This window comes from Salvia splendens, chromosome 5 (assembly GCF_004379255.2).
Source record: "Salvia splendens isolate huo1 chromosome 5, SspV2, whole genome shotgun sequence".
NCBI classification, from domain to species: Eukaryota; Viridiplantae; Streptophyta; class Magnoliopsida; order Lamiales; family Lamiaceae; genus Salvia; species Salvia splendens.
The window spans coordinates 18,836,602-18,858,754 of record NC_056036.1 but is presented as its reverse complement, the minus strand read 5'-3'; the positions used below and the strand labels follow the sequence as shown (position 1 = coordinate 18,858,754).

The 22,153-nt window shown below is 37.6% G+C and overlaps 1 protein-coding gene across 1 annotated transcript; it reads right to left on the bottom strand.

The window, feature by feature from the left end:
* Positions 1–36: 36 nt before the first annotated feature.
* LOC121803129 lies at positions 37–5,214 on the bottom strand. Its single transcript, XM_042202831.1, has 12 exons — positions 4,893–5,214; positions 4,691–4,755; positions 4,007–4,105; positions 3,215–3,344; positions 2,889–2,948; positions 2,674–2,733; positions 1,801–1,923; positions 1,262–1,333; positions 1,038–1,175; positions 579–734; positions 319–426; positions 37–223 (listed from the first exon to the last, which is right to left on the bottom strand). The coding sequence occupies exons 1-12, from the start codon at positions 5,115–5,117 to the stop codon at positions 188–190; spliced, it is 1,272 nt and encodes a 423-aa protein (XP_042058765.1). The 5' UTR covers positions 5,118–5,214; the 3' UTR covers positions 37–187.
* Positions 5,215–22,153: the final 16,939 nt, after the last annotated feature.

Genomic DNA, 22,153 nt, shown 5'->3' with positions numbered 1-22,153 from the left:
GGACTTGGTCAAAACTGGATTTTCACAATATTAGTATAGGGGTAATTATTTCCATTTAGCCATCAAAATTTGAAAAACATAAACTCAAAATATAGATTGTTTAGGACAAAATGTGGGGGTGAAGTAGCAAATTGGCCAACTCATTTCAAATCCATTCTTGCAAGCTAATCAATGGGAGAAGCACCCATCAAAACAGCCGCCACCATCGCCTATCCTGATTTCGCTGCACCAAACAACGCAAATTAGCTGCTCGTTTACAGGTCTCGTGATCGGAGGGAAGAATGACGAGCTACAATACACAAGGGAGGGAGGCCAAACCTTCTGGTTTTGATTCTGCTGGGATTGCACTAATATAGGCTTTGGAAGAACACTATTGTCGATGTTTTGCAAGTACGGTTCTATCCTCTCCTTCAGCATCTCATTTATCTGCAGATTGAGTGAAGAGCATTCTCATTAGCCAAAATGTTGTAGGCTTCTTCAATGAGTAACCAAAACAACCAGCAAGGATGAAAAGAAGCAAACTGTTCTGTCATGTTCAACGAATATGGATATGAAGAGGTATAGGATCAACGAAATACCTTCTCTTCACGCCACTTTGCTTCCCACTGTGCATCCAATATCTTGTCAGCAATTTCTCTCTGTGCATTAAGAAGAACGGCCATCTCGTAGAGCTTTTTCGGATCTTTCAGGTCTTCATCTGTCCAAGAAGACGCATTTAGTGGAAGGTCCAAGTCCTGCAAACATGCTTACATGAGAGAGAGCGAGAGGGATTGGGAAAGGGCTATGAATATCGAGTGTCATATGCTTCTACTAGAAATTACAACAGACAATTACTCTTTAGCCATTAAGAAAAACACTATTTGTGCAACATTTGAAGAGTTCCAGTAGAAAAACTGACATCAACAATTACACTATACGTTCCAATTCTTTGTGCAATGTGATCCGGACTTAAAGTCAGTTAGTGATTCAAACTAGCGACGCCACAGTAAATACTTGAAACTAGAAGTGACCAGAAAACTCAAGAAAAACATACATACCCCCCAGTTGTCAGGTCTCGGGGGTGGATTGAACTTTAGCACTTCTGTCTCCAGAGCTTTCTTGGCCTTGTAGTATGGAATGTTTCTCACAATGACAGGATCATCCTTGGCACGGATGGGATCAATTGAGATTAATGCCTGCAAAGCTGAGACAGTTAGCAAGGTAACTAAAATGCCTACCAACTTTCCTAGGTTGTCGTGGACTAGGTAGAAAATTTTCCTACCTCCTGCAAATATTCCCACCCAGGCTTCCGTTTGGTTACTTCATCTCGGAGCTGGTCATACCACCTAGATTCCTAAACCATGACATAAATTATCACAAAACAAAAATATACAGAACAAATCAGAAAGACCAAATCCCACAGCTCATAGCCAAAATGATCATCATAACAATTTGAAGTCGAAGCTGAGTATGATAGCAGTTTGTGTTATATCTTCAAGGCAAAACCAACAAATTCTAACATACACAAGGAGACAGGAGGAGGCAGGCTGCATATGTCCATACCAAGGCTGCTCAAAGTCTAAGACCCAAGTAAGATAATGATTATGAGATGAGAAGGTCTCTTGCAGGGACCTGAATGTCGATCTTATTTTATCAATGCGTAAGAGTAGTCTTTCTCATGGAGTTTGATGGGTAAGAAGAAAAACCAATAAATATTTGTTTGGAAAATTTGAGGAGCTCGAGAATATTCACATGCTTTCTAACCTTTTGAGCACTATCAACCGATTTAAACAAAGTTTTAACAAAAAAGGAAACTGGTACCTTGTATTCCCACCAGATTTTCTGCTTGACATCTTCATCATATTCGAAACCTCCAACAATCTGAGGCAAAGTTATCAACCAGAATGCACCAATGCTTGGGTCCTTCATACTATGAATTATATGCTGCACAAGTAAACAAAAAAGGTAAGCCAGCTGGCAATATGTAGAATCTAAGCAAAGCTTCATGTTCAACTAAGGTTACTTCTTTAATTACAGTGCGGCATGCATATCATGGACAGGAACGGCTGTGTGCGTTGTTAAGGGGGTGGCAAGGTTAGTTGAGGATCCATAAATATATCCCAAGGATCAAACTTCTGATTTACAGCTCTCATGTTTTACCCATCTACATGATGACTCTCCAGAACTTATGTGGCAAGGACCATATGCAAAAGATTAAATCAAGAAAAATCACAAAATCCCAACTTCTATCTTGACTATATGTAAAAGATTTAATCAAAAAAAGTCCACAAATTCCCAACTTCTTTCTTCCAAGAACATGGTTCCGCTGTCATAAGTATAACAACAAAGTACACCGCATGAAGAACATAATGAATTGACAGGTTACATGATTTCTGATGCTAGGGATTAGTTCTATTTTTTCTTATTTTATAATAATTTCTTTTGGGCTTTTAGATTTTTGAACACTTCCATTGGAATATATGCTCAATTTGAGTAGTAAAGTTAGATTCTGAAAAGCACCTGCCTTACTATAATTTGTATGCATTTCATGGAATATGTACCACAAGGGCTAACTTCCATTTTCTTCAAACACAACAACTCAAAGTTTATATCTAGACTGTGAGAAGACCAGAAACAATAAAAAGAGGCACTGGATTCATCTAATGAGGAAAAAGAAAACTAAATAGCACTAACCTCGTAAGGATAATCCATCTTACGCATGATGCTATAAGCTTTCCACGGGGTTTCCATTATCTGAAAAAGTCGGAAGTGGAATAACATGACAAAGAAAGCTATGAGCTGAAGCAACAAATATATCAGCAATACCATGTGCAGGTGACTAAAATTTAAACTAACACAAAATCATTAAATATATCCATGAATGAGAACGCAATGGCAGTGAATCTTACATCATCTGCAGATATCCTAATTGGTGACTTGCCTTTGCATTCGGGACATTTCATGACCCCCTGCAAATAAAGATTTGGGACCGAAAAAATGATAAACACCAACGATAAAAGCCTTCTAAAGCTTGTAAAGTTAAGGCCCAAGGACGTGTATAGGTGCAAGAACCTAAACGAGATGTATTATTTTATCATCTTATAACTGCTCAAAGATATGATACTATTAAATATATGATCATATATAAAACTAAAAGAGTTCCCTACAGTCTCAAAGGATACAGTAAGAAAAAACTCACGAGCAAAGTTGCAATATATATAATTGTAGGTCATACCGTTCCATTACAATCTGGACATTCTTTAGATGGCAAGGGTAAGTGGTTGAGACTCGAAGGAAGGTGAACCAACTCAGCTCGGTTATCAGCTACTGCATCAGCAATATTTTCAGCTGTTGCCTTCTCACCACTACAAAAGTTATCAATAACAGAGTACTGAAGTGTCTGCTAACAAAGTGATATGCAAAATTGACACAAGAAATCAAGTGCATGGAGAGAATCACCAAAGACTAGTAGTTGATTAAAACTTTTGAATTCTATATCTGTGTGATGGCTCAACATCAAGTTGTACTTTACGTACTATTACTATTTACTAATTACTACTCCCTCTGTTCCATTAGTGTTGAAGCATATTCCTTTTTGAGATGTTCCATTAGAGTTGGCACATTTCCTCTTTTGGTAAAAGTCAACACACTTATCTCTCTTACTTCACACTCTCCTACTTTACTTTCTCCTCTACTTAATTCTCAATCTCACTCCACTTAACTTTTTAAATATGTATTTCTTAATCTCCGTGCCCAAAAGAAATGCTCCAACTCTAATGGAACCGAGGGAGTACTATATATGGCAGAGCACAAGAACTCATCATGATATAATTAAGTGACAATCAAAGAGACGGAAACATGGATATACAAGGCAACTGAAATATGAAAATGTTTGATGAAACTGACTGTTCGAATACAAAATTTCCAGTGCCATGACCAACACAAAACGGGTAAAGAATCTTATAATCTGCATGCTTTATTGTTTTCAGCTTCATTGTGCTAAGTAACTTTTTAAGCATTGGGCTACCTTCTCAAAGTATAATTTTTTACTTGGTATTGCACCCTTCCAGAGCCTCTGCACATGGTGCACTGCATAGCCTGCCAACCACAGCAAGTTCGACAGTTCCTGCAATTCAAAGATTGAGGGTTTGTTTTTCATCAATTTGTGTAGTTAGCTATAAGACACCGAGTTGACATGTAGTATATGAACAAGTATTAGTGGTTTTTCCCTAAAGTTGAATCTCATTGACATGGAAGCTGTGAGTTTGAGACATTTGAAAACAAAAGCAGATACACATGTTTTGTACTACACTACTACTAGAGAGGTGATACATTGAATGGATGAGGTGATTGTGAAGTGTGAGTGTGAAACAAGCATAGATAGATGTACAAAAACACATCTACTAGTAACATCAAAGAATTATAGTGCTCCCTCCCTCCCAACTAAGATTTATACACTCAACCACATTTTCGCTTTCCAATTAAAGTATCAACTCTAGTTCTCTCTCCATTTAATACTCGCATCTACATTTCGCTCTCCAATTAAACACATTAACCAACACTTCCTAAAATTATGTGCCGACTAAGAAATGTGTCATATTAGCCGGGATGGAGGGAGTAACAGCTAAGGATATACTTCTAGTAAAATGCTAGAAACCTTCTTAAGCAAAATTAAAATCAATAGAGTTATCGAGTGAGCTAAAAAGGCAACCTCTGACATAAAACCTTCTTTCCCAGTTCGATTGCAATATCATAAGTCCCAAGAGTAGCAATTGCCTGAAACCAACTGGAATTCATCAGAGCAATAAACGTAACAAGCTGAAAATCTTCTCTTTTATCCAAATGTTGAGTAAGTAAATAACCCAAAATTAAGATAAGGTTCATTCAAATTGAAGGGAAGAGGGGCGGCATACAAAAATGGCGGAGTAGGAGAGCTTGGAGATGAACTCGGGGACGCCGAAGCCGCGGGGGGCGGAGCCGGCGATGTCGAAGGGGAGAGTGAAGGGGGCGAGGACAACTTTGACGGGGAATTCGAGGATGTCCATGAATTGGTGGCCGTAGCGACGTGACAAGTTCTTGTACTGCGAGTCCATGAATCTCTGGATGCTCCGAACCAGCTTATCTGTTCCCCGCGACATTTTTAGAGAAGAGAGTGAGGAGGAGCAGGAAGAAGAAGAAGTTGTGGTGACTGTCGATAGATAAAGAGGATTGATTATCAATTTTTGGAGTATTTTGGTTTTGAGGTTCTGTAAGAAAATATATTTATGAATAGCCTAAAACTTGGAGTATTAAAAAATTAATATTGATGGAAGAAAAAATTTGTCAAAAGATTAATCTTATTGTATAATTATTTGAAATATGACTATGAAATTATTAGTTTAAAATATAATTCAAAAGCAACAACGTATGAAAACATAAAATTAAAAAGTGAACCGCATATATTGTACATAATCTTTCACTTTCGCACATAAATGATACATAATCTTTATTTTATATTGTTTTTGGTATTCATGACAAAAATAACTCTGGGTACCAAACATGTGATTTTTTTTAATATAAAAGATATTTTTAGAAATTTCAATTAAATAAGAGCACCAAACATGTAATTTTGTTTTCTTCAATTCTTATTTCTTTTTTTCTTCTTTAGTTTCTTCTTCTTTCTTTTTATTCATTTTCTTTTTTCTTTTTAGTATTTTATCTTCCTTTCTTCTTTCTTTTTTCCCTTTAGTTTATGTTTTCTCTTTTTCTTTTCTCTTCTTTTTCTTCTTTTTTTTAGTGTTTAAACATACATATAAATGCATTTATAATATAAATCAAGAATAAAACACCTAATTAAATTAGTTATTTAAAGTAACTAAATCAATAGAATATTTTTTATTAAATTATTTTATACTCATTTTAGGATTGAAACACCTAACTAAAAAATTTAACTCTTTATATCTTTATGAATACAATTCACAATTTTAAATTTTTATTAAGACTATATTGATTAGTTATTAATTTAACATGAAATAATAATTATTATTATAATTATATAATATTATATGATTCATAATTTAAGTAATTAAACTATAATTATTTATTTATTACTACTATTGTTTAGTATTATAACAATAATATTATTATAATAATTAAATATAATTATAACTACAATTATAAATAAGTATATTTGAATAATATTAAAAAATAAATTAATTATTAATTTATAACTTCAAAATAATAATATTAATATTGATTAATAATAATAGTGAGGAGAATGAGAGAACATATTATAATATCACTTTTGATACTAGTTTTGTGTACGTCCAAAATATCTTCTATAGCATAAATGGGAAAATGTATTTGTTTAGAGTGCATTTTGAGGTGAAAATCACACCAGGTACCAAAAACGATATAAAATATAGATCAGGTAGCATTTATGTGCGAAAGTGAAAGATTAGGTACCATTTATATAGTTCATTCAAATTAAAATGCAGAATAAAAATAATGTCTACTTATTTTTAAGCGCTTGGTATCATAATTAACCTATCATTTTCATCTTGTGTTTTTTTCTCTATAGCCCATCCGAGGCCGTAGATTTCTATCAAAATACATCGATATTAAGCTCACAAATTTGGCCGGATATCATTTCTGCCTCGATTTATTTACCGAAAAGAAGAAGTTTCTCTCTCGTATCCATGCATGAATCTTCAACTTCCACCATATACTCTTCCCCAACCTCAAATGAACAAGCAAATCAGAAATTCAGTGCCAAAATTTCCATTTTACGGGTACTAATCATTATCAAATCTCTCTCTCTTTGTGAGCTATTCAATTTGTTGCCTATCAGACCATTGTTGCGTATCAATTCGTACCACCGGCAACCCCACCTCTTCCTGCCAATTATACTTCCAATTGAGTGCCTTGATCGTGTGTTATCCTTCTTAAGAAAGTATCATTTGGATGGGAAGACATATCAAACCCTCCAGCCAAAATACCCTTAAATAGCAAGTTCCAATCCTCAATTTCTTTGAACTCAGATTTAGAATCATCATCGTTCTACCTTTTTTCTCAAACCTTTCAGCCAAAAAACCCCAGAACTCCACTCCCGGCCCCTCCACAGGTAGCAGAGGTTGGTCGATGCTTCGAATAAGGCTGCTAAGGCCCTGGTATCTTCAACAGGAGGGTCAAGAAGATGTTACTTTCTACTAACCTAAAACACTGACGAAGGAAAGAAACCCTAAATACCCTCGGACCAGAGCTGCCTCTCGCGGCAACCTTGATTGATCACTACCAGATTCTTAAGCACCCCGAGGACAACAATACCTTAGTTTTCATTGTCGACAAGAAGAAGATCAAGAATGACACCAAGAAAACGTGCAGTACAACATTCAAACCAAGAAGGTTAACACCCTCATCAGGCCCGATGGTATGAACAAGGCTACAAATTATTACTAACAAGATTGAGATCATCTAAAGAAGTTGCATCCACCGTGATTTCAATACAAAATCAAAGCTTATCTAGTACTAGTAGATGTATTGTGACGCCCCACTTTTCGAACCATAAGACGATTGCATTTATTTTTCTTTTATTGTCACGAATTAAATGACGATTTGTTATGTGGTTGCTTTGGTAACCTAATTTTGATTTGACCGAGTCAATTTCGTTGTTTTTATGACGTGGCTTAAATTAATTGATGTGGAATGAAATATATATTGCGGTAAATTATATTTTAAGGGGAGTGAGATTTAATTAGGATCATAAATAATTACCTTGCCCTTGGAGAAAATTTCGACCACTATTAATTATTGGAGAGGAATTCTTTTTCTTGGATTTAATTATTTTTTTGGGATAATTATCCAAATTAAATCCAAAGCCTAATTATCTTATTTCTTCATGATAAAAATCGACCCCTATTATTCTTCTACGGGATATTTCGAAATCTCCCAATTTTTGGGAGAAGGGAATTTATTCATTATTCATTTTGATCGCTTAGTTATTTCTTTCTATGATTTAATTGGAATATCCTAGCAAATCTTTCCTTACCTTAATTTATTAAAGATTTGGAAATTATTTTCCTTGTGGGAGAAGTAAATCACACGCCTACTACCATATAATTTGGGAGGATTTTTATTCTACTCTGTATTATCTTATTCTGCTCTGTGAAATACAAATTTAATCATAGGCTAATTAAATAGCCCATGATTTTCGAAAATCCTCCTTATTTCTCCCTCAAATTCACGCCAATCATCCCCCCAAATCTCTCAAATCTTTATTTGATTATTCTCCCAAATCTTCAATTAATTGTGGGATATTTTATTTTCAACTCTATAAATAGAGACTAACTAAATCCCTAACCCTAACCACCACAAACCACACGCCTACACACTCTCTCTCACACGCCATTCTCTCTTCTCCACTCCTCCCACACTTGTTCTTCTACTCTACTCAAGATCATTTCGATTTGCCAAGAGTTTGTTGAAGAATCAAGAGTTATATTTGTTTCTACCGATTGTTTCGTTCAAGAAAGGTACAATCAAATCTCTATTCTTCATTCCTCTCCATCTAAACTCTCTTTGACTCCCTCATGCATATAGTGAGTGTAGGGGATTCAAATCTAAGGGTTTAATCGGTGGGAATTTGTATTTGTATGTGTGTATGCGTTTTGAATGAAATTGTATGAAGATTTAATGAATCATTGGTGAATGATATATGATTATATGAAAACATGAGTGTGAGGACTTTTTAAGCATGTTTGTGTGTTAAAACCATGAAAAGGTTGTGTTTGAATGAATGGGGATAAAACCCTAATTCGAATTTTTAAGCATTAAAAACTATGGATTCGGACAGTAGATTCCGACACGTTTTTGACCGACCAAATGAACTCCTTTTTATTCGATTCTTTTTTCTTAGTAAACTTCATGATGTCTTCTATGTTTTGTGTAAATTTCAACTCATTTGGACAAAAGATGAAATTTTGGTGAATTTTTGAAGATTGACTACGCAATTCTGCCGGAAAATGTCTTCTCGACCAGTAGGTTACGTTTTCGATTTGACCGACCTAAAAAGGTTATTTTGGAATGAATTTTTAACTGAAAGTTATTTGATGAGTCTACTGCTTTGTGGTAAAACTTTAGCCCCAACGGAAGTCGGGTGAGTTTGTAGTAATTTTTATAAAATGGTTGCGCAGTGTTGCCAGATTTCTATCTTTATAAAAACAACTATGTTGTTATAAGTGATACACATGATTTATATATGTGATGACGTGATGTATTATTCAAAGATGGGGAAAAAGGAAAACGTTGGGGACATGCATGATTTTGAGTCGGTATTTGAGACTGATTGTGATTCACATAATGTAAAGGTGATAACTCGCGCTCTCAGCGTGACAACAAGGGAAAGGAAATACTTGAAATCTAAGCAGTCGAGGTGGGCTTTCTTTTTAATAAGGACGATGTCCTAAGTATTTTACCGATGAGAATGAAATTGTGTTTATCATGCCTTGTTTGGTTTTAATGTGCCTATCTGATGTGGCTTTTGCCACTATTATTTAAATCGAATTCGGGTCCTCGTAGAGCCGCAAACTCTACTTAGATTAGTGTACACCAATGGTAGACCGTGTGTCAGCGTACGGGTTGGCCGGTCTAGTGACCTGGTTTGCGGCCGCATTCCTTGTCATGTATGTGCGGATATGGCCAACGTCTATGGAAAAATGACTGATCAGTCGACTTTTTACAATGGGAAATGATTTTGAGTGCCTCGGGCCTTTCTAAAGCTAAACCCCGATGGTTACTTACGTATGACATGATAGATAAATAATAATTTTTATGAAAATATTTTCGGCATAAGTCCACTGAGTATCTTTATAGTACTCAGTCCTGCATGTGTTTTTCTTACGTGCAGGTTGAGCGGCGGCGAGAGGTTGGTGGTGTTGAGCAAGTAACTTGAAGAATTAAATGTTTATCTTTGAATTATGGGTGTCGTTGGGTCTTCACACATGACGTCACTCCTTCTCTTGGTCGTTTTCTGCTGCGATATTTTTTTACTTATTAGTTGTTGGGCCGAACTTAAATTTGTCCGGTTATTGTTTTCTTGTGATTCTGTTGGATAATGTCAAACTCGTAATCGTTTCCTTTGAGTATTAATTTGCCGGTCCAAGTCATTATTTAAACCCGAGTCCCCTTCTTGTTTCATACTTAATTGTTCATTTAGTATGTCGGTCAAACCTCCTTGATGAAACCCTAGCCTATTTTTCTTGTTATATTTAAGTCCGTTTAAGTCGCGATCGCCGCATTTATTATACCCTAGAAGGGCGGTCGTGACAGTTTGGTATCAGAGCCTCAGTTCTTTCCGCTCTGGACCCAAGAGTCTTGTTGAGTCAAAATCTATTCATGTGTAAATTGACTAGTTGATAATCGTCGAAGGCTCAACACCACGACTCGTCCCCGCCCAACCACGAAGAATGAGGTAATAAGTATCTTGATTAATGTTGATCTGAAACTGTGAAATGTTGTAAATTGGATGGGAATATTACTCTTGTGAGAATGAAGATATTTCTATGGGAATCGAAGCTAATATGACGTCTTTGAAAATGTTGCTGGGAAGTGTGGGATGATGAAAATACATGGATATGAAATTGCTTAATACGACTATGCCAAAAATGATGAATATTGTTGTGCACATCCTGATAGGGAAAATCGGCGAATATGTGATTGGACTTCTATGAGTTTGGATAGATGAAATTCTAAATGATTGATATTACATGAATTGTGAAACGTGAAGTATAAGTGTGATTACTTGATTATACTATGAAACAACACATGTGGGAAATAAGTAAATACTATGGCTTTTGGAAAATGTTGTGAAGATATGAACCGGGAGACACTATGAGATTATACAATTGCTTTTGTTTAACAGTGAGGCATGATGGCATTGAATGTGCTGGATATTGAAGTATGATTGTGAACTTGTATTTGTTGATGTTGAGATTTGCTATTACGTCCACGAAACTGCAAAATTTACTTGAAGAAAATACATGTTGCTTCCATGAACGACAAAATTTTATGCCTAGGCGGTTGAAATTTCATGACCACGAAACTGTGAGTGATACGCGTGTAGTTGCGAGTTGTGTTTGTGATACAGATGAGCATGATGATTTATGAAATGCGATTCCATGGATGATTGATTGACTGAGTGTTGCTATTCACATATATTAATGTATGATGTTTGTTATGCTATGGAACACCAAATGACTTATACGAATAAATGTGGTGATTGTGCAATATATGGATGACGTATATGTGGTGAAAATTCATGACCGATGAATTACGAGGTATTGTATAGAACCACTATTAAAGTGAAATGTGGAACTTTTAAACTTTGTTGCGAACGTAGGAGTCATATGAAGCTTGAGTTGGGTAATGATCAAATATACGTTGAAGTACGAGACTTCAAGCTATGCTTGAAATTATAGAGTGCCTAAGAGGTAGGCCAGACTGAACGTGCTAGAACTTAGTTGTAAGTTGACAACTGCAATATCACTTTCCTGAGTGATAAAACCAACGAAAATATATATTTCGAACTTTGGTATATCCTCACAATGGCGAGATCATACCTAAGATCTAATAAAACTATGTAGTCTTGCATACCATGCCAAAGTGGCGATGCGACACAAGTACGACGACGTTTACGACACTTTAAGACCACGTGTGCAATGACAATGCATTTCGAAAACTACGTGGCATGGCAAGAAGACTTTGAAGATGTGACCATAAAAAATAGTTATTAATTTCGACGATACGATGAATCTCAACTCGGAATCCACTATTTCATAGAACGATGTTACCATGTTCAGGCTCGCGAAAATGTGCGAGGGAGTACGACCCTCGTTGCTAGAATGAACGTTTTACTTTCAACAGTACTTACTTGGATTCTAAGTTCCTTTCGGGACGTTTTGAATAAACGTGAGACCTTGCCTATTTAAACACCTTGGTTGAATCCCAATTTGCAAGTAATGTCCATTATTTTTTTTCCCTATATCGAGTCATGACTCACTTGTCTCGAAAGTTTGTGTTTGCCCTTGTAACGTTGGATAGCTTGATTGAGTAGTCTCCTTTGATTCATCATTCATAAGGACAATATTTTGACCTTATGAACTTCCGTCATTGAACTTCATTCCTAAGGTTGTTTGCTTATGACCTTCAGTATGATCACACCTCCAGACATGTTTTCTTCAAAGAATGGAATAATATTCTTGGACTACTGGTTCACCTCTTTATTTTGTAACCATGTATGTGACAAGTTCTTACTTGCAGAAGTGAAATTCTTTTTAGCTCGGTTTCACTACATATATTGTTTCATACTCAATTATTTTTCTTTCTGCAACACCAAGTTAAGGCTATCCTGTTCTCTTCTTCCTTAACGGGTTGATCGTGTTAAATTTCTGAAAAGTTCCATTCACTTTGAGTTGTCTTTAACAAACACGTGAACATATTGATGTGATTTCATCTTTTCCAATAACATGATGTTGTTGAACCATCATTTGTACTACTTCATGACATTTGTCCATATTTCTAAATCCTGCCGCGACTGATTATTTTAGGCCTTGACATGTTTGAACGATATCCTTCATTGCTGTCCGGAATTTTACAAATTGTGATCTAGCAGTCGGCTATGGAATTTGAGAATTTTGCAGTTTCATCATGTTTCCATGACCTATCTCATGTTTTTCAAAGCTCTCATCAGAAGTAAATTCTCAAAGCTCTATGGGTTTTATTTGATACCTCTAAACCATTTAATTCTCAGAATGGACGGGTTGAGTCCAATGAAACTCAATCATTGCATTGTTGTTCTTGTTTCCTTGGTTAATTTTGGAGCCTTCCCGACTAAAGACATCCTTAGCAATGTTGCAACAATTTGAAATCTGTTCATATCCAAGTAAGACTGTTGGGTCAAATTTCGAATCCTTGATACTAGACGGTAGGGAAATGCAGTAGTTGACTCGGATATACACAAGGAATAAGTTTCTATAGTCAGACATGCTCAAAAATGACACACCAACCAGAAGCGTCGACATAACCGACGAGATACATATATGAGTGAACGATCGATCGAACGATAAGCGAATAATGAATATGAGAAGATGTATTTACTGTCACCATCGTGCGAGGAAATTGTAGAGGGAGTACAAGCCCCATCATAGAGTTTATTGCACAAAATAAATATCGTCAACAAGAGAGAACATATGAAAGGTGATGAGAAAGAGTCACGGGATGACTAGACGATCGAGAAAAGAAATGTGTGATAATACCATGAATATTAGAAAATTGTGTGGGAGTTGGAAGACAAAACGAGGAGAGTTAATAGAAATTTTCATGGGAGAACCGGCCAAGGCCGAATCATGGATACGCGCACTGGAGCAAATTTTCGCAATCCTAGGATGCAATGATCGAGAACGGTTAAGTTGTGTGAACTACCAATTGACCGACGCTGCCGACTTCTGGTGGGACACCAGGATGAAGACAATGCCCTGAGACCAAGCAGACGGAATGACTTGGGAAGGCTTCAATGCGGAAGTGTATAGCAAGTACGTGCCGAAGAGCTACCGGAAGGCGAAGGCGTCTGAAGTCTACAATCTGACCCAAGGACGTATGACTGTGCACTCAACAGCATGACACGATATGCACCTGATCAAGTCGATACAGACGAGAAGCTGTCTGATAAGTTCCGCAAGGGACTAAGGCACGAGATAAAGATGTCATTGGCGAGCCGTGGGAGACTTCCCTACGCGGAAGCACTGGCTCTAGCACTGGATATTGAGGCAGCGATGCCTAAGGAGAAAGCTAAGGAAATCACTAACTCGTCATCACACCACTCCTGAGAGAAATGGAAGTGGGATGATTCTAGGATTCCATAAGACGGAAAATGGTACCAGTCGAGTCAGCATCGATCTCAACACGGAGAGGAGATGGAGGAAAGGAAAGTGGAAGACGTCGCTGTTGTGCGAGGATTTCCAGATTTTTTTCCGAAGTGTTACCTAGACCGCCGCCAGATCGACAAGGGGAGTTTACGATCGACCTCGAACCAGGAGCCGCACCTGTGTCTAAGGCACCGTATCCAATGGCGCCTAAAGAGTGGGAGGAACTCAAGATACAACTTCAAGAGCTCATGGACCTAGGATTCGTTAGGCCTAGTGTCTCACCGTGGGGCACACCGGTGCTTTTCGTCAAGAAAAAAGACGGGTCAATGAGAATGTGTATCGACTATAGAGAGTTGAACAAATTGACTCTCAAGAACGAGTATCCACTGCCGAGGATAGATGACCTGTTTGACCAACTTCGAGGGGCCGGTGTGTTCTCAAAGATGGACTTAAGGTCCGGATACCATCAGTTAAGAGTCTGAGGAGAAGATGTACCAAAGACGGCCTTTCGTACGAAATATGGCCACTATGAGGTTGTTGTGATGCCGTTTGGGTTGACTAATGCACCTGCAGTATTCATGGACTTGATGAATCGAGTGTTCCACCCATACTTGGATAAATTTGTCTTGATCTTCATAGATGACGTACTCGTCTACTCGAAGAATGAGAGAGAGTACGAGGAACATCTACGAATCACCTTGGAGACGTTGAGGACCGAGAAGCTATACGCTAAATTCAGCAAGTGTGAGTTTTGGCTGAACGAAGTCAATTTTCTCGGTCACATTGTGTCGGCAGAAGGAATCTGAGTGGATCCCGCCAAGGTTGAGGCGGTACAACAATGGAAGGAACCTTCGACACCAAACGAGATTCGGAGTTTCCTGGGTTTGGCAGGATATTACCGAAGGTTTATAGAAGGATTCTCCAAGATAGCGAGGCCAATGACCCAACAACTCAAGAAGGGGGTAAAAGTCAATTGGACCTCGGAGTGTGAGACAAGTTTTCAACTTTTGAAGAAGAAACTGACCACTGCACCAATCTTAGTTGTGCCAGAGCCTGGAATGAGCTACGTGGTCTACACGGACGCTTCAAAGGTGGGACTTGGATGTGTGTTGGTGCAGAACAACAAAGTGATCGCGTAAGCGTCACGACAATTAAGACCGCACAAGTTGAACTACCCAACCCACGACTTGGAGCTAGCAGCAGTAGTGCATGCCCTAAAGATTTGGAGACATCATCTCTACGGAGTTCGATGTGAGATCTTTACGGACCACAAAAGCCTGAAATATTTCTTTGAGCAAAAGGATTTAAACATGCGACAACGAAGGTGGCTCGAATTGGTGAAGGACTACGATTGTGGCATCAATTACCACCCCGGCAAGGCAAATGTAGTGGCAGATGCCTTGAGCTGCAGGGTCATTCCCAACTGGCCACTTTTCTCACCAACAAAGAAAGCCTGGTCCGCGAGTTTAGTAAGATGCGTTTGGAGGTAGTGAGAGCACCTGAAATGGTGGAAGCGCGAATCGCCACTTTAGTTATTGAACCTGATCTAAGGTCGAGAATTGTTGAAGCACAACGGATGGATGCGAAACTAGAGGAAATACGTGTAGAGGTGCGAACCGGCGAATCTGGAAACTTTAGTGAAGAAGGTGACAACGCTCTTACCTTCAAGGAAGACTATGCATGCCGGACAATGAGGAGCTCAAAAACGAAGTGATGAGCGAAGCACATGAGACTCCTTACACCGCCCACCCAGGAAGTACGAAGATGTACCAAGACTTAAAGAAGTCCTTTTGGTAGAATGGTATGAAGAGGGATATAGCGGCCTTCGTGGAGCGCTGCTTAGCCTGCCAACAGGTGAAAGCCCTACATCAACGACCGTACGGGAAATTGCAACCACTAGAAATTCTCGAGTGGAGATGGGAGCATATCGCCATGGATTTGTGACAGCATTGCCCAAGACGCAAAGAGGGAATACTGCCATATGGGTAATTATAGACCGACTCAGCAAGTGTGCGCATTTCATACTGATCCCCGTAACGCATGGATCGGGCAAGCTAGCTCGGATCTACATAAAGGAAATAGTGCGACTGCATGGAGTCCCAGTGACAATCACGTCCGACCGTGACCCGAAATTCACTTCAAGATTTTGGATCAGCCTACAACGTGAGCTAGGCACTCGACTGAACTTCAGCACAACATTCCACCCGCAGACGGACGGGCAATCTGAAAGAACGATCCAAACCCTCGAGGATATGTTAAGAGCCGTGGTGTTAGACCGATGAGGAAGTTGGGAGTCCGCACTACCACTAATTGAGTTCGCCTACAACAACAGTTTCCAGGCAACGATAAACATGGCGCCGTATGAAGCCTTGTACGGGAGAAAGTGTAGATCCCCGCTCTACTGGGACGAAGTTGGTGAGAGAAGGGTAATCGGGCCCGATGCAGTCGAAGAAATGGTTGGAATCGTTCGACAAATTCGTGCGAGGATAAACGAAGCTCAAGACAGACAGAAGTCATACGCGGATGCACGACGAACCGACTTACAATTTCAAGCCGGCGACAAGGTCTTTCTCAAGGTATCCCCGTCGAAAGGGATAATGCGCTTTGGTGTCAAGGGAAATTTGAAACCGCGATTTATTGGGCCGTATGAAATCCTTGAAGGAGTGGGTCCTGTTGCATACCGTTTTGCGCTACCCCCAAGCCTTGGGAACGTGCACAACGTCTTTCATGTGTCGCAATTGCGGAAATATGTGTTTGACCCGAAGCACGTGATTCACTACAAGGGAGTCGCGTTGAACCCGGACTTGAGCTACGAAGAGAGACCCCAAACGATATTAGACCGAAAGGTCCAAAATGTGAGAAATAAACCAGTTGCTTACGTGAAAGTACATTGGATAAACCATAAGCATGAAGAAGCCACGTGGGAGCTCGAAGACAAGATGATGGCGTTATACCCAGAACTCTTCCCATGAGAGTACCAAATTTCGGGACGAAATTTCTTTTAAGGGTGGTAGGATGTGTGTGACACCTCAACCCCTCCGACGTATACTCTTATAATAAATAAATCCCTTATCATTAAAGCAATCAATACACGTGTCTAATTCATAGAACACACATATTATATAATTCTAAAATTCATCATTTAACAAGTACATATTTCAAAACATTCTACAGAGTAGTGGAACCCTGTCACCACTCTATATACTATACATTCATCTACATGCAAAATGATGAGGAGGAGAAGGTTGCCAAAATGCGTCAGCCGCCGAACCTGATAACACGTTGAGTTCCTATGACCCACGTCAGTCAAAACTTACTGCTATCGTATTCCTGAAAAATTTTAGTGGTTTATATGAGCCACAACTCAGTGTATATAAATTTCCACCTTTAATCTCACATGATACAAAACTTCAAGCATATTCTTTTATCAATACATATAATCAAAAACAATATATATATATATATATATATATATATAACATAATTTAAAAACAAACCATTTCATAAACATATGCATATGTCACTCCATTCAGTTTATTATTCTGTAACAGTCAAGCCTGGTATCTTCCCGGGATTCCTCTATGATTGACCCGTAGGTCCCATTATGATTTGGACTCATAGGTCCCTCTGTATTTGGACTCATAGGTCCCTCTGTATTTGGACTCATAGGTCCCTCTGTAATTTCAGATCCAGTACAAGGCTGTCACAGATCCTCTTTAATCACATGATTCATGTACTTTCAATACCATATGTAAAACATCAATTACAAATTTTTATCATATAATTCATTTACAACATCATATCGCACCAATCACATATCCATATCATATTCCACCATCTATATCAAATAACACATAATCATATCAATTTCATACCATATAATCCAATAATTCACTCCAATTCAACATATAACAATCAACCACATAACAAATGTAAAACTAAAAGTGTGATTTATACACACCTGATTAGGACAGATAGTCAAGCCGTGCCCTTGTCCCTGTTTCTTGATCTACGTTCCTTGATCTTCTCAAAAATTCATAAGTGTAGAATTTCTCTCTTCCCCCCTCCTTTTTTTAAACTCTTTCAACTCCTATATATATATATATTTACCGAAGCTTACTTCATAAGCTAAGTACGAAGCTTACCTCGTAAGCTAAATACGAAGCTTACCTCGTAAGCTAAATACGAAACTTACCTCGTAAGCTAAATACGAAGCTTACCTCATAAGCTAAATTAATACAAGGAGTTACTTTATTTTCTTTCCATATTCTCACTACATATTACTTTAAATCTCATGCACACATTTTCCATGCACAAGACACTTAGTATTAAGCACACATACACATTTACATAACTAATACTATATATATAATAAAATATGTAATTATGCAATATGATGTATGATTTGGGTCACGGATGTCACAAATCTTCCCCTCTTTAAGAATTTTGTCCGCAAAATTCATTTCTTTCTAACATCAGTATAATTCTCTCTGTCTTACCATCTTCCTGTTGGTGAAAAAAAATATTACTAAAATGTAATCATGTCTCCATAGATAGTGAATTGCGGACCTCTAGACATAAAAGATGGAATACCATATAATTGTGCTGCATCTTTTGCATACCTTTCAGCTAAGTGATATAACGAACAACGCCATCTTATAGGTGAGAAATGTACTATCGGTGACTCTGTACCAAAATTTATGGTAATGTGTTCTCATTTTGAGACTAGAATAGTTAAAGGCTTCAACAAACCTGTAGGTACACACTGTTCTGCTTTAACCTGTTGATATATCAACACCTTGAAACAAACTCTACGACTCTCTTCTTCATCTTCGACCACTAATAATACTTTAATAATGATGTTATTTGCATAGGTGTGCTCACTCTGCTGGACTTGTAACTCAAAGTATCTGTAACAACATTCACCTCTTAAGATGGTATTCGATGGTGCAATCATATTCTTTAAGAAACTCCATCCAATGTCTTAGTCTCATATTCAACTCCTTCTTACTCTTCAAATATTTCAAACTCTCGTGATCAACCAGAATTCGACGAAGTCCTCCATACAAATAATAATGCCAAATCTTCGAAGGAAAACCACACTGCTAAATCTAGATCAGAAATAGAATAAGAAGCTTCATGTACTCGTGATTGTCCTTGACGCATAAGCAATAAACTTTCCATTTTTTTAATAGAAGAAAATCAAATCCATGTTGCAGTGCATTACTGTAAATAACATAATATCATGTACCTGTGGAAATAACCAATATAGACATAGTCAATCAATGCTTCCACTCATCAAAACGGTTTTGACATGCTTCACTCCATATAAGAGGAGAACTCTTCCGTAATAACTTCTTCACCAATTCAATCATAATCGAGAATCATTTTTAGTTGACAAATACTTCAATATTCTGTATATCCATTTCTATTCTTCAACTTGATACCATGTGTCCCAATAATACCATATGATTTAGCTAGACTCACACTTACCCAACCTTGCAATAAGATGTTTATCTTGCAAAACTTGTAATACTGACTGCAAGAGATTAACATGCCCATCTGTACTTCGTGAAATATAATAGTAAGTCAATAAAAATAATCACTAAGTGATATAGGAATGGTTGAGAGACTTTGTTCATCAATGCCATAAATAATTATAGGTGCAATAGTTAATTTGAAAGGCATAACCAAAACTCATAATGGTCATACTGAGTTTAAAATGATGTCTCTGCAATATTCTCTTTAGCTATCTTCAACTGATGGTATCTTGATCGAAAATCAGTACTCGAAAACAGTTGCATGCCTTGAAATTGATCAAATAAGTCTTCTATTCTCGGCAATAGATATTTATTTTTCACAGTCACTTGATTCGACTTCCAATAGTGTATATAATGTCGCAGTGTGTCGTCTTTCTTCTTCAAAAATAATATTGGTGCTCTCCAAAGTAAAACATTGAGTCATACATATCTCTTGTCTGACAACTCTTGCAACTATTTATTTAACTCTTGAAACTCTAATCAAGACATTTGATAAGGATGAATAGAAATAGATACAGTACCTGGTAGTAACTCAATAGTGAATTTTGTCTCTTGATCAGATGCTAATCCAGGCAAATCTCCACTTTGAATAAATCGAAAAGCCGATGTAGCTAATATAAGACAAGTTGCAATTTATCGATACCATTAAATATCACTCAATCTCATCTCGATGATTATATTACCATTTCTTTAACATGATAAGCTGCCTTAGTTCGATGAAGTGACAACCAATCTATACTCATGATAATATCAAATTTGTGTATGAACAAGGGAATCAATATCCGCTGGCAGCTCAACTGAATTAACTCGCACCACGCAGTCTAGATAAACCGTGTATACCGAAACAATGTCAGCTCATAACCAACAACAAACATAGTTCTTGTTTAAAGACAGAATCTCTCTTTACTTCATCATCACAATACACTTCTTGCATATATTTATCATTAAATTCTCTAGGAAAATCATCTGAACATAGTACCAAAGGTTGTATAATAGCTTGTGGGACTGCTTCAGCCCAATAGTAAATATTGTTTCAAAGAAGAGACACTGTATAATCAAAACGTTCTTCTGACATACAACTCATCTGATTGAACACATGTTCTCTATCCTTTTCGACCATATCTTAGCCTCGGCCGGATCAGTAGTCTCATAAAGTCAACAATTCCATTTTTCAGAGTTCTCTAAAATTGCTACCTTTTTGCTCCATCATTGGTCCATGTACTTTTTGTTCCAAAAGCCTAGGTAATCCCCATATGATGCAACATGTATATGAAATGCTTCTACAATTAATTGACGATGCAGGGCGGCTGACCCTTCTCTCCTCAGTGGGATATGTTCATGACAATTGATGTGAATCAAATTGTACATTTTTATTCCCCTAACTTTACATGATTTATATAGTTTGATGCTTGCAAAAGTATGTTTTGTGGTGTAGGAAGAGGAATAAATGGTGAAACAAAGAATGAAGCTCGGAGTGTGAAAAAGCTGTCCAGAAAGCTCTCAAAATTGGCCACCCGGCCGGGTGTATTTTATGCCTAATAATTCACCCAGCCATGTGTGATGTTTAGAACACGAAAATTCCAGAAAGTGGTCAAAATGAGGTACCCGGCCGGGTGAATTTTCAGCTGTAAAATATACCCGGCCGGGTAGTTATTTGAACTGCAGATTTGCCGTTTATACAGCAGTTTCTTTTCCCTAGGAGTGGACGAAAAGAAGGAAGGGAAAAAGGTGTCAGGGGGTTGGAAAAAGAAAGGGGGAAAAAGGCAGAAGGTGGCAGGGGGGAAGGAGTGTGACGTGAAGGGAGCATTGATTATTGAACAAAAATTGAAAAAGGGGAGTTGACTTGGGGGCGGCGATTTCAGGAAGGTCCGGCCTACTCTCCGACGTATCATATGATACAAATGAATGCCATGTCCCAGCGGGATTCTATCCCCGCTCTGATACCACCTAAACTGTGACACCTCAACCCCTCCGACGTATACTCTTATAATAAATAAATCTCTTATCATTAAAGCAATCAATACACGTGTCTAATTCATTGAACGCACATATTATATAATTCTAAAATTCATCATTTCACAAGTACATATTTCAAAACATTCTACACAGTAGTGGAACCCTGTCACCACTCTATATACTATACATTCATCTACATGCAAAATGATGAGGAGGAGAAGGTTGCCAAAATGCGTCAGCTGCCGAACCTGATAACACGTGGAGTTCCTATGAACCACGTCAGTCAAAACTTACCGCTATCTTATTCCTGAAAAATTTTAGTGGTTTATATGAGCCACAACTCAGTGTATATAAATTTCCACATTTAATCTCACATGATACAAAACTTCAAGCATATTCTTTTATCAATACATATAATCAAAAACAATATATATATAACATAATTTAAAAACAAACCATTTCATATTCATATGCATATGTCACTCTATTCAGTTTATTATTCTGTAACAGTCAAGCCTGGTATCTGCCCGGATTCCTCTATGATTGACCCGTAGGTCCCATTATGATTTGGACTCATAGGTCCCTCTGTATTTGGACTCATAGGTCCCTCTGTATTTGGACTCATATGTCCCTCTGTAATTTCAGATCCAGTACAAGGCTGTCACATATCATCTTTAATCACATGATTCATGTACTTTCAATACCATATGTAAAACATTAATTACAAATTTTTATCATATAATTCATTTACAACATCATATCGCATCAATCACATATCCA